The sequence below is a fragment of the Epinephelus lanceolatus genome, chromosome 3 (genome assembly GCF_041903045.1).
Source record: "Epinephelus lanceolatus isolate andai-2023 chromosome 3, ASM4190304v1, whole genome shotgun sequence".
NCBI classification, from domain to species: domain Eukaryota; kingdom Metazoa; phylum Chordata; class Actinopteri; order Perciformes; family Serranidae; genus Epinephelus; species Epinephelus lanceolatus.
The window spans coordinates 45619349-45632238 of NC_135736.1; the positions used below are offsets into that span (position 1 = coordinate 45619349).

At 44.8% G+C, this 12890-nt stretch overlaps 1 protein-coding gene across 1 annotated transcript in view; it reads right to left on the bottom strand.

Annotated features, from left to right (window-relative positions):
- Positions 1-9564, bottom strand: part of LOC117255212 (metal transporter CNNM1-like) — a 29826-nt gene extending 20262 nt beyond the window's left edge. The window contains exon 1 of the mRNA XM_033623878.2: positions 7997-9564. Coding sequence (XP_033479769.2) covers positions 7997-9437 — 1441 coding nt within the window. The 5' untranslated portion in view covers positions 9438-9564. The remainder of the gene's footprint in view (positions 1-7996) is intronic.
- Between the last annotated feature and the right edge of the window lie 3326 nt (positions 9565-12890).

The following is a 12890-nucleotide window of genomic DNA, read 5'->3' on the forward strand; positions in this document are numbered from 1 at the left end:
TTGAGGCCTCACAGCAAATTAAAGTCAGAGCTGTTATTAGGCTACACTGAGCCCGTCCTTATCTTAAAGGGACAGTTCACCCCGATATTACAAAATACACATTTTTACTCTTACCTGTAGTGCTGCTTCTCAGTCTAGATTGTTTTGGTGTGAGATGCAGAGTGTTGGAGATATCAGCTGTAGAGATGTCTGCCTTCTCTCCAATATAATGGAACTTAATGGCACTCAGCTTGTGGTGCTCAAAGCACCAAAAAAGGACATTTGAAAACCTCAGCAGCAATGTCTCTTTCCAGAAATCATGACCTGGTTACTCAAGACAATCCACAGACCTTGTTGGAAGCAGTTTCATGTAGGAACTATTTTTTCTCTATCGAACCACACCAGCCAAAGCGTGCATCTACTACCAATGAGCTAGCTCACATGATAGCTCAGCCTAGGAGGATGCTAGGGCCGTCTCAAATATCAGTTTCTGGGCATCGAAGCTTCAGTGAGAAATATCCAGGATTCATTTCAGCTGATGCACCTAAAGTAACGTTGTAAATGTTAGCTACCTGCATGCTAACAAAGTGGCTTACCGCCACCTTTGTTAGCATGCAGGTAGCTAACATTTGCCATAATAGCTAAAAAAAGATTATCTTGCAAGATGGCTGAGCTGTCACTTACACCGGAATTCCACTGGATGCGTGTCCGTTGCGGAACGGCAGCGCTGGTTATCCGCTGCGTGCTTCGCCGTCCGTCAACACCCACCGGCTGCGTTTGCTGTGCGGGGCGGTGCAGCTCCGCGAGTCACGAGGACGCACGAGATCTCGCGAATTCACGCATAATCGCGCAATATAACAAGATGTAGTTTCTATAAACAGAACCACAAAACCAGAGGAGTAGTAGGAAGACATCTGGGTGCACCTCCATGATTAACATCTCCTCATCCATGGTGTCAACGGGGTGAAATGACGTCTCAAAACCTCTGATCTGTTGACTTCAGGCCTGCCTCCACCCATTATGACGTTTTCAAGGTGTAGTGCAGGGAAATATGATCCACCGTGAACACTGTTTATTTTATTTAGAAAATTAACCGGATGTTTTATTTTGTTTCTGTGCACGACTTCCTGCCCCGCACGATCTGCTCTGTGCTGAATTGCTGCGTTGTGCTCTGGCGTCCGGCAAAAATAGAAGTCCTGCGTATCTGTTGCAGCGGGCTCCAGAACGCCGCAGCTGTGAGGGAGCTGGAACGCAGCACAGTCGCAGCCGGTGGAAGCACACACATTGACTAGAATTGAAATGGATCGGCTCCGCTGCTGTTCTGGAGCGCAGATGCAACCAACACGCATCTGGTGGAATTTGGGGGTTATAGTTTTCAGGCGATTTTGGGGGTCATCTTGGTCAGTTTTGAAACACAAAATTGTTTGACACATTTAACATCTTGCTAGGATACAGTATCTGTAAACCTGGTACATGTGGCCTGTCCCAGTTGCAGTAGGACATATAACAATTAAGGTTAATGTATAATGACTAATGTTGGATTACTGTCTCTTAATTTATGGGCAATTTGGGATTTTTTGTAGCCTGGAAATCCAGACCCAAATCTAGAAAGATATAGGGTCTGGCTATGAGTAATGTAAATGGCCCAACTCAAGGGGTGGCACCAAGCATGCATTTGAAAATACCACTGCACGCAATTGGATAACCCTACGACCAATCAGAACAATACACGGGGAGACGTATCCAGAGCTTAGCTACCAGCGGAGCTAACTGGTAGATTAGACTCTTGCCGTATGCGTTCGGCAAAGGAAAGACTCGAGCGCCATCTTCTGTTCCTCTTTTAGAGAAAAAGCCAAGTCTAACTTGTTCATTGTAGCGGCCAAAGCTGTTTCAAACAACTGGTGTTCATCCGTAGCCATCCTGCAATATTTACTGACTGATTCCGGACTTCGTCGTCGCAGCGCTGTCGTCATCTGTCACCTGTAAAACACCCACAGCATTTGATTACTGATTTGGACGTTAATTACCAACATCCAAATTGTTGATTGGCTAGAGGACGCATTATTGTTTACATCTTACACTGTCATAAGCACAAGCCTCTCGTCCATGAGCAGATGCACTCTTCCTTCTGCCTGTGATATGTATTTTTTGGCACTTTGAGCAAAACAAGCTGAGTGCCATCTAGTTCTGTTATATTCAGGAGAAGGCAGACACCTCTATCTGTAACGCTCACACCAAAACAGTCTAGACTGTTATATGGCACTACAGGTAAGAGGAAAAATCTGTATTTTTGATTTTCACGTGAACTGTCACTTTAATTTTGAAGCTATTCTTATCCTGGACTCTGTTTTGTTCTCAAGCTCCCTCTCAAGTTTGAGTTTTCTGGCAGAGTTTGAAGACTCTCGTCCAGGATTTGTGTGTAATGTTCACCGTTCAGCTTCCCATCTGTCTAACCAAGCTTCCCCTGGCACTGGAAAGGCTCTCCGTACCAGCACGCCATTGCTGTCGTTGTTCACAGCAGGGAAAGGTGTTATTTGGCCACTTTCTTTTGTGCCAGACATACTGCTTAGCATTCAGGCCAAAGAATCCCTTTGTGGTCTCACCAGACCAGCAGGCTCTCTGCAACACCTCTGCAGTGTCTTTATATGTAGTGAGATCAGTGTTTTACTAACTCTTGGCAGGCAAAAATACGATTTGTTTTCCAGATACTGCGTCTTCCATCCAACTCTACTGGTGTCTTCTGCTGCAGCTAATGAACTCTCCCTGCGGACATGGATTTAGTGATTTGCTTCTCAGATATCTAGCTAACATATACAGTCAGTATCGACTTTTTCATCACCATTTAAACCATTTTATTTAGATTTTTGTTTCTCTTTTGTGTATGCATGTACCTTGGCTAGGAAAAAAAATAAATGGGATTAAATGTGGAGAGGGGATGACTAATTTAGGACTTGAAACACAATGTTTGGGACTTGGACTGAGTTTGGGGCTTATTGGACTTGACATAAGACTTAATGTGGAACTTGACAGCCAAATTTGGAAGTTACTGCTTCCCAATCAGAAGCAGATCAGAGAATAACTGCAGATAAACTGGTCTATCTCCAGAAACATGCTGCTGCTGGCTGAGCCTAGTCTCACGCCGAAGTCCTCAAAATGCGGCGCTTGGGCAGTGACTTGCACCGTCAGAAACCGACGAAGAAAGGCGTCCTTTAACGTCCGCATGATACGCAGCCAGTTGCCATGTAGGGTTTAACTGTGCTCAGCGGCATCAGGGGAAAACGCAGCAAGACAAGGACGACAGCAAGGTGGCAAAGTCCGATTGGAGCAGGCGGGAGGGGTGGTGGATGGGTCCAACAAACACAGAATTTCACCCAAAAGAGCGGTGTTTGCGTCCTGTAAGATTCTAAAGCCAAACCCTGTTCTTTTTTTCCTAAACCCAACCATGTGCGTTCATTGTTGAAGTAAAAACAACATCAATTTGCAGTGTTGTACCGACGTAGAACATTTATTTTCAAAGAGACTGTATGTAAACCTGAAATTTCCTTTGAAAATGTTAGTGTATTTTGAAAGAAGACAGTGTCCCAGAGCGTCAACAACCAATGCACCCAGGTACCTTGCACATCGTGTGTGGACGTGGAAAGTCCACGACCAAACATCAATATGTGACTATGTGACTATCTCAACTTTGCAGGATGCATTCAGACCCACAGCAGTGATGCGCTCAAACATCATAACGGGCTGCGTAATTGTGAATATGATGCTACAGGAAACAGGTAAAACAAAAACACACACTAAAGAGTCCAGTCTGATTTACTAAACACTAAGACACCATGCTGCTGTTTGTACTCCATGTTTTTTCCCCCTGAGCTCACTGTGGCAGCATCCACTGCAGCAGGGGTCCCACTGAAATGAATGAGTGAACCTGCATTTTTCTGCCGCAGTGAAAGTGTTGTTAAAGAGAGAGAAAGAGAAGCACAGGAGGAGAAAGAGAGCAACACAGGGGGAGAGACAGAAGGAAAGATGTCGTATTTAATCCTCTAGTCTGTGTAGATTATCTCACACAGATCCCTCTGTGGCATAGTGATACAGGAAGCATGTTTGTGTTCATCCTACAACTCTGATAGCATCTGGCTTCACACAAAATACTCCCAACACATATGGAGGTTAGAGTCAGAGGCAAATACGGGGATCATACTGGACAGCTGCATGCAACCCAAACGCCAGAATAAATGTTGGTATTGCACGTTTCTGCAAACCACGGATATAGTGCATTAAGATTTTTATATTACTATGCAGTGGATACATTGAAACGTAATATTCAAGCAACACTGTGGTTAACGTGGTCAGATTTAGGCACAAAAAACATGTGATTATGTGTAGGAAAAGGTCATGTTTTGGCTTAAAATACCTAGTTTTGGTGGCTAAAAAGCTGCTGGAAATACAGTGATTGCTGGGGGAAAACAACCACGTTTCTTGGCACTGTCCTGGCAGGAAATGCAGCAATGTCTCTATAAAAACAACCACTTTTTGTGGCACTATTCTGGGGGTAATGCTGCAATTTCTGGGTAAAAAAAAACAGCTTTTCGTGGCTCTATTCTGGCAGAAGGTGTAAGGATTCCTGGGTAAAAAGAACAACCACTTTTGTTGACACTATCCTGGCAGGAAGCACAGCAATGTCTTGATAAAAACAACCAGCTTTCTTGGCACTATCCTTACAGGAAATGCAGCAATTTCTGGGTGAAAAAAACAACTGCTTTTCATGGTGCTATCCTGGCAGAAAATGCAGTGATGTCTACATAATAACAACCACTTATCGTGGTGCTATCCTGGCAGGACATGCAGTGATGTCTCCATTAAAAACATCCATTGTTGTTGCACTAGGAAACACAGCAATGGGTTGCTGAAAAACACCTGTGCTTGGTGCTTAAAAAGCTGCTGAAAATACAGCAATGACTCACTGCAAACCAAACAGTCCCCTTCACCACATACTCTACGTCACTTTAGAAATATGATAAGTATGAAACATATAAATGTAAGGTATCTGTGGTTTGCAGAAATATACAATGCCAACGTTTTTTTCTGGAGACATGGCTGCTGGATGATTAGATCACCCTGCAGCTCAAATTTTGGAATCGCATTTTTACGTTTGTAAAACCTCTCCAAAGACATTTCAATGCATTTTCAAAATGTGCTAAGCGCAAAAACAAGATTTATTTTGATAATATGACATAGGTGACACCAGATTTCCACTCAGTGCTTACAAAATAAGCATAAATGTAAATACACGAGCCGTCGCTTGTCTCCTGTAAACAGAGGCAGCCTCGGTCAAAGTGTCCTTCTCTGTTTACCTCCGTCTCTTCCGGTCCTCAACGCAAACCCAGCAGAAAAAAAAAAAAAGAAACAGAAAACGCTGACTATGCAGGGTCTCTGAACATGCAGGAAGGCAGTGACGATCAGCAAGCCCCACGATTGGCTGGCGAGCACCCCACCCATTTTAAACTCAATAAGGGAGACCAGCTGACTTCTGACAGGAGGAACACTGCTCTGCTGCAGCAGCACTGCACACTGGGCTTTACCTCTTTTTTTTATGCAGGGGAGAGCAATGCAGGCAGCAAGCTCTCTTCTAGCTCTAGTTGAAGAGATACACATTCATAACACTTACATATTAGTAACTACTGAGCAGATTTAAAGGAACACAGTTTAAAGAGCACTACTTGAGGGGGGCTCAGCTGATTTTTTTTCAGGCCGGTCCAGGGACTCAAACCTGCAACTTTTAGGTCACATCCTCCTGTGTTCTTTACAAATTGTCTGTCACATTATAATGTCTGGATTTCAGTTAAGAGGGTACAGATGTTCTCCCCAAATTGAGCATCTATACTTAAAATCAAGGAAAATGTAGGCCTATTTCAGGTTAATACAAGAGTGGTCTGACTATAAAAATCCTAACCATGATTATTTGGTCAATACTGACATCACGATTATTTAACACAATTAATCACTGACTTTGGAAACACCATGCATCTACTCAACTTTAAAAAAAAAACCTCATCTTTTTACCAGTAGATTTACTTGAACTTTGACCTTGAATGTTTTTTGCTCTCAGATCTCGCTTGACAAATAGATCTTCATCTCAGTGAGACAGCTTGTGACCCTGTGTCATTCTGAATTTCCTTAAACTCCTTAACTCTTGACTTTCCCCTTAAATTTCGCCTGAACTTTCTTAATCCTGACCGCCTATAAGGCTCTACAAAATATGCAATTTTGAGCTGTCACAGACAGAAGTGACCATTGTAAGAAAGATGTGGTAAAATCAGGAAACTAAAGGAGTTAGACACATTCACAGACAGCCTAAGCCTGCACAATTAATCGAAGAATCGACATCACACTATGGCCAAGTGCAACAACCATATCACAGCAGCTATATAATGGTAAAATGTGTCAAAACATACCATTATAGATGAAGCACCGCGGCCTACAAATCATACTCCAGGTGTAAGGGAACATGCTTGTTTGGTATAGAACCCAGCAAAAATCACATCATCACCAAATTCATATTGTTTTCAGTGAAAATGCAATGCAAAAATGGGCATTCCCAATTAAAGCATGACTCATATCACAATCATAATATCTGTCAAAATGATCACAATAGGATTTTTGTTTGGCATATTGTGCAGCCCTACATGTCTCGAACTTATCTCACTGTATATTGGGGCCTTAGTTATGTGTGCTACCTGGGCGTCATGGTTCTGAGAAGCACACTTGGAAAACATCTACAGACCTATCAAAATGCTTGGCTTGTGTTGCCCTTTACATGAGTTTGACCTCATGCGCAGGAGTTTCATTAGGAGCTCACTTCGACTAATTATCACTGCCAGGTGACAATCTCACATCTCCAGATATATGTACATGTAAACCTTTCAAGAATAAAAAAATGCTTGTTTTATTTCTTTTTCAAATAAACACAAGAAGGTTGTGCTCTAGAGAAAGGATCAGCTTTATCACTTGGTTACTTCTACAAATTTGAAAAGACGTCTTTTTTAAATTAGTCGAAGTAACGAAATTACACTGGACAGCTGAAACAAAACAAGCCTTCCAAGACTCTAGAAAAGAAAGGCTTGTTTTGTATCATTTGGTTCTACAAATTTGAAAAGACGTCTTCTCTCTGTGGGTGGTACAGCTTTCCAAACCACCCACATGAGCATACAAGGAAATCAAACAGATGATGAAGGCGTCCACTTGTCATCTTACGGTGATTACACGTGGATTACATTCTGCTAAACAACATATAAAAAGGCATCAAATGGATCAAGGGCGTAGGTTTTGTTACAACAGTCGGGAGACGCAATTAATTTCCTGCATTCTGGTATTTTATTTAATGTTTATTTGTATAGGGACAAGTATGTAGCATACATATCAGCCACACCACAGCATTTATAGCCTAAGCTAATGTGTAATGCCTGTCTCTAGCTGGGCCTTAACATACAAAAAACTCAGCAAAAAGAACTCAAGTAACAGAGCAAAGTACAAATGATAAATGCACATGCTTTGCCCTCTGCATCCCCCCCTCAGAATCTACACCTATGAAACAGATCGAGATTAACAGGCTGGTCAGCACCATGCACCCTTGCCTAGAGGTTACCATGGTAACTAAACACAGATGCCAATCATACAGTGACACATAAATCATGAGTGTGAGAGGTAAGGAAAGACACTAGTGCACATACAATATTATTACCATGACCAAATCTCACACCTCTGCATACCTGTGTGTACAGTATGACTTGTGAGGTTTTGTATCAGTAATAATATTAATATCACATCATATATTATAATATAACTCTGATCATTTACTTTACTGTATTTATGATTTTGTACTTCTGAGACTGTACTTTCTTTGACCTCAGTGGTGCCACTTGCTGATTTGTCTACACTTCATGTTTTCAGCTATGTCCCAAATACACACACACACACACAGACACACACACACACACTTACTCCCTCTGAGCGCCCTCCTCACCTTTCTTGAACTCCTCCAGCATGGCGTCCAGCTTGGTGTCGTTGAAGACGCAGTGCAGCGGGTGTTTGTAGAACTGGGTGATGGTCTTCAGCGGGGTGCAGTCGTCCGGGTCCACGAACGCGAGGTCCTTCACAAACAGGATGTCCACAATGTTGGACCGCTCGTTCTCAAACACCGGTATCCTCGTATATCCACTCTGCATGATATCCGACATGGTGTTGAAGTCCAGCACGACGTCCGAGGCCAGCATGAAGCAGTCGGTCAGCGGCGTCAGGACGTCCTCCACGGTTTTGGTGCGCAGCTCCAGCGCTCCCTGGATGATGTTGAGCTCCTCTTTGACCAGGTCGTGGTACGGGTCGGTGACGCGCAGCATCTCTAGGAGTTTCTCTCTGGTGTAAAAGTTTGAGATCTCCTGGTTGAGGATGAGGTCCAGGAGTTTGCTGATGGGGTAGGAGATGGGGAAAGAGAGCACCATCAGCAGCCGCGTCACCCAGATGGTTTTGGAGGCGATGGCCAGACCGTGACGCGACGCCACCGAGTGCGGGAGGATCTCCCCGATGAAGAAGATGCCGAAGGCGCAGATGACCGTGGAGAGCCAGGTCATGCCCAGGATCTGGCACATCCACACGGCGAGCGAGGCGTTAATGATCGCGGTCCCCAGCAGTAAAGTGCAGAGCACGTAGTTACCGTGCCGACGCACCGATTCGATTTTCCGCGCGTAGTTCTGCTCCTTGTCGGTGCCGCTGTTCTGGAGGACCTGCAGCTCCACCGGGTCCAGCGCCAGCAGGCTCAGGTTCAGCCCGCTGAACAGAGCTGACAGCCCGAGCAGCAGCACGGACACCAACACCTGCAGCCACAGCTCCGGTACAGCGGAGCGCTCTACCACGGCCACCCAGAAATCCCGTGTCCGGTAGTGTTCCCATTTGGATCCATCAAAGGCGCACATGGAGTAGTATTTGATCGTCTCCCCCCTCCGCAGGTCCTTGGCCAGCAGCTCCACCAGCACCGAGTTCTGACTGGACGCAGACTTGAAAGAACCTAAAACCTCGATGTCGGACGTCCTGGCGTTCTTGTCCATGCACATGTTCCGCTTCGGGTGAACTTGTCCTTCTCGCCCGGGAGTTGGCTCCTCGATGAAGGCGATCCAGGGCGCGGCGTTGTTGGCGCGAGTCGCCGCGGTGCGGTTCAGCCTCTGCGGGGAGGTGGAGTAATACACCCGCAGCATGAAGCGGGTCCCCTCGGTAGCTTTCAGCACCCCGTCCGCCACGGACAGCTCCGCTCCGGTCTCCTCCGGCCGAAAGCCGAGCAAGCCGAGCGCCGGGGCTGGGAGCAGAGAGCAGGCGGACAGGGAGAGCACCAGCAGGCGGGAGGGAGAGAGCGGAGCCCCGCGGAAGAGCAGGGCTCCGGTTCGGGACCGCGCGGCCGCATCCTCCGCAGCCATGATGCGGTGTGAGATTTCTGTTCAGTCCAGAGCTCCCGGGTCACGTGGCTCTGCGTGGTTCCGGTCCATGTGGGAGAAGGAGGGCGGTGATTATGATGTTCTGTTGCACTGAGACAGAGATGCGCGCTGCACTGTGCCGTGACGTAACTTTCCAATAATAGCCTCGAGCTCACCAAGATGAAAAATGACTTCAGTAATTCTGGAGTTTGTTTATTGAGCTCAGTCACTGATTTGTAGTGAATTCTGAGGATTATTTTGTGCCTACAGTGGTGACAGGTTTACACAGTTTTACTTTGATACAATTTCTGATGTGTGTAGGCTACACAGTCATCATAGTAATAGTAATTACATCACTAAGATAATAATAGTAATAATAATATTGCACTGGTGACATTAATTGTTCTTTATATAGGCTAAGTTTTGAAATTGAATCATCAGTGTATAATTCCTCCTGTATTCCTAAAATGAACTCCACCCTCCCAGTGTTTGCATGCTCTGGACTCTGTGTACCATGGCTCATTGAGATTTATTACCAGCTATGAGCCACTAACTCATCACTGTATCCTGTGTGTCTGGGTTGGCTGGCGCTCCTTACAATTTTGTAGACTTTTTCATTGGCATTCTTTTGCCCACAAAGCAATTCTTGGCCTACTTCCAGCATACTTGTGTGTGTACAAGCAAAAAAACTGAAAATGGCTCTGCTCTCTGTTCTCAGATGCAGCTCCTTATATGTGGAATCTTCTGCAGACAGACTTAAAGTTGCTCTCATTGGTTCCTCTCGGCCGTTTCAAAACACTGATGCAGGATTTTTGTACACAATCTCCTATATGCCAGCGTCACAGTGTGTCTTGGCTGGTCTTTGTGATCATGTGTAGTTGCCTTTTTGCATTTTTATGGTTCATTTCAAGCATATATTAACAATCTTTTTGGTTTTTCTATGCAGTCATCTTATTTGAAGGCTTTTCTGGCTAAATATTAAGCCAGCTCTGACAGTGCTGTTTGGTAATTCAGTCATATATATCTGGGCAAGACTTGGGCCTGTTTTGTCATTTGGTTGGCAATATTGCAGCCCAGTGATTGCAGTGTCAGCAGCCAGAATCAGGCTAGTTTATCTGGCCCGATTATCGAGCATCATTCATATTGAATCTCAGCCGAGTCAGGCAACCAGATATGGCCAGACTTACAGTACAGGCCAAAAGTTTGGACACACCTTCTCATTCAATGCGTTTTCTTTATTTTCATGACTATTTACATTGTAGATTCTCACTGAAGGCATCAAAACTATGAATGAACACATGTGGAGTTATGTACTTAACAAAAAAAGGTGAAATAACTGAAAACATGTTTTATATTCTAGTTTCTTCAAAATAGCCACCCTTTGCTCAGATTACTGCTTTGCACACTCTTGGCATTCTCTCGATGAGCTTCAAGAGGTAGTCACCTGAAATGGTTTCCACTTCACAGGTGTGCCTTATCAGGGTTAATTAGTGGAATTTCTTGCTTTATCAATGGGGTTGGGACCATCAGTTGTGTTGTGCAGAAGTCAGGTTAATACACAGCCGACAGCCCTATTGGACAACTGTTAAAATTCATATTATGGCAAGAACCAATCAGCTAACTAAAGAAAAACGAGTGGCCATCATTACTTTAAGAAATGAAGGTCAGTCAGTCCGGAAAATTGCAAAAACTTTAAATGTGTCCCCAAGTGGAGTCGCAAAAACCATCAAGCGCTACAACGAAACTGGCACACATGAGGACCGACCCAGGAAAGGAAGACCAAGAGTCACCTCTGCTTCTGAGGATAAGTTCATCCGAGTCACCAGCCTCAGAAATGGCAAGTTAACAGCAGCTCAGATCAGAGACCAGATGAATGCCACACAGAGTTCTAGCAGCAGACCCATCTCTAGAACAACTGTTAAGAGGAGACTGCGCCAATCAGGCCTTCATGGTCAAATAGCTGCTAGGAAACCACTGCTAAGGAGAGGCAACAAGCAGAAGAGATTTGTTTGGGCCAAGAAACACAAGGAATGGACATTAGACCAGTGGAAATCTGTGCTTTGGTCTGATGAGTCCAAATTTGAGATCTTTGGTTCCAACCGCCGTGTCTTTGTGAGACGCAGAAAAGGTGAACGGATGGATTCCACATGCCTGGTTCCCACTGTGAAGCATGGAGGAGGAGGTGTGATGGTGTGGGGGTGTTTTGCTGGTGACACTGTTGGGGATTTATTCAAAATTGAAGGCACACTGAACCAGCATGGCTACCACAGCATCCTGCAGCGACATGCCATCCCATCCGGTTTGCGTTTAGTTGGACGATCATTTATTTTTCAACAGGACAATGACCCCAAACACACCTCCAGGCTGTGTAAGGGCTATTTGACCAAGAAGGAGAGTGATGGAGTGCTGCGGCAGATGACCTGGCCTCCACAGTCACCGGACCTGAACCCAATCGAGATGGTTTGGGGTGAGCTGGACCGCAGAGTGAAGGCAAAGGGGCCAACAAGTGCTAAACACCTCTGGGAACTCCTTCAAGACTGTTGGAAAACCGTTTCAGGTGACTACCTCTTGAAGCTCATCGAGAGAATGCCAAGACTGTGCAAAGCAGTAATCAGAGCAAAGGGTGGCTATTTTGAAGAAACTAGAATATAAAACATGTTTTCAGTTATTTCACCTTTTTTTGTTAAGTACATAACTCCACATGTGTTCATTCATAGTTTTGATGCCTTCAGTGAGAATCTACAATGTAAATAGTCATGAAAATAAAGAAAACGCATTGAATGAGAAGGTGTGTCCAAACTTTTGGCCTGTACTGTATATCTTCCAACGTGCCAAGTTTGGGTCGATGCTGCAGGTCATTTTTGATAACAGAACAATGATGGCAGCGTCAGCAGCCGGAAACAGGCCATCTGATTTGGCCTGATTCATGGCAAGTCTTAGCTGAGTTGGCCAACCGGACGCCGCCCGGCTAATTTAATCCAACTTGCCCAGATCAGGCAGATGCTGGGCTAGGTCATTTTTGATGACATCATACACAACAAGGACCTGGAGGAGCTGGAAGAGTTCATACTTGGGCAGTGTTGTGGACACCGATGGAGGGACAGAGGCCAAGAGAAAGAGCAGAATCAAGAAGGCTAGGGTGCTGTTTAACACTTTCAGGAAGATCTGGAGCTCAAAATCTAATTAATCAACACCAAAATACACATGTTTGATTCCATTGTGAAGCAGGTGTTGCTGTATGGATCAGAGACACGGTGAACAACAAAACACTCAACAAACAGGCTGCAAACATTCAAGAACACATGTCTCAGGAGAAAACTCAACATCTGGTGGAGAGACAAAGTAAGCAATGCAGACCTGTGGAAAAGAACAAACCAGGATCCTACTGACTCACAAATTCTAAAGAGAAAGTGGAGTTGGATTGGACACACCCTTAACAAACCTGCCACAAATATC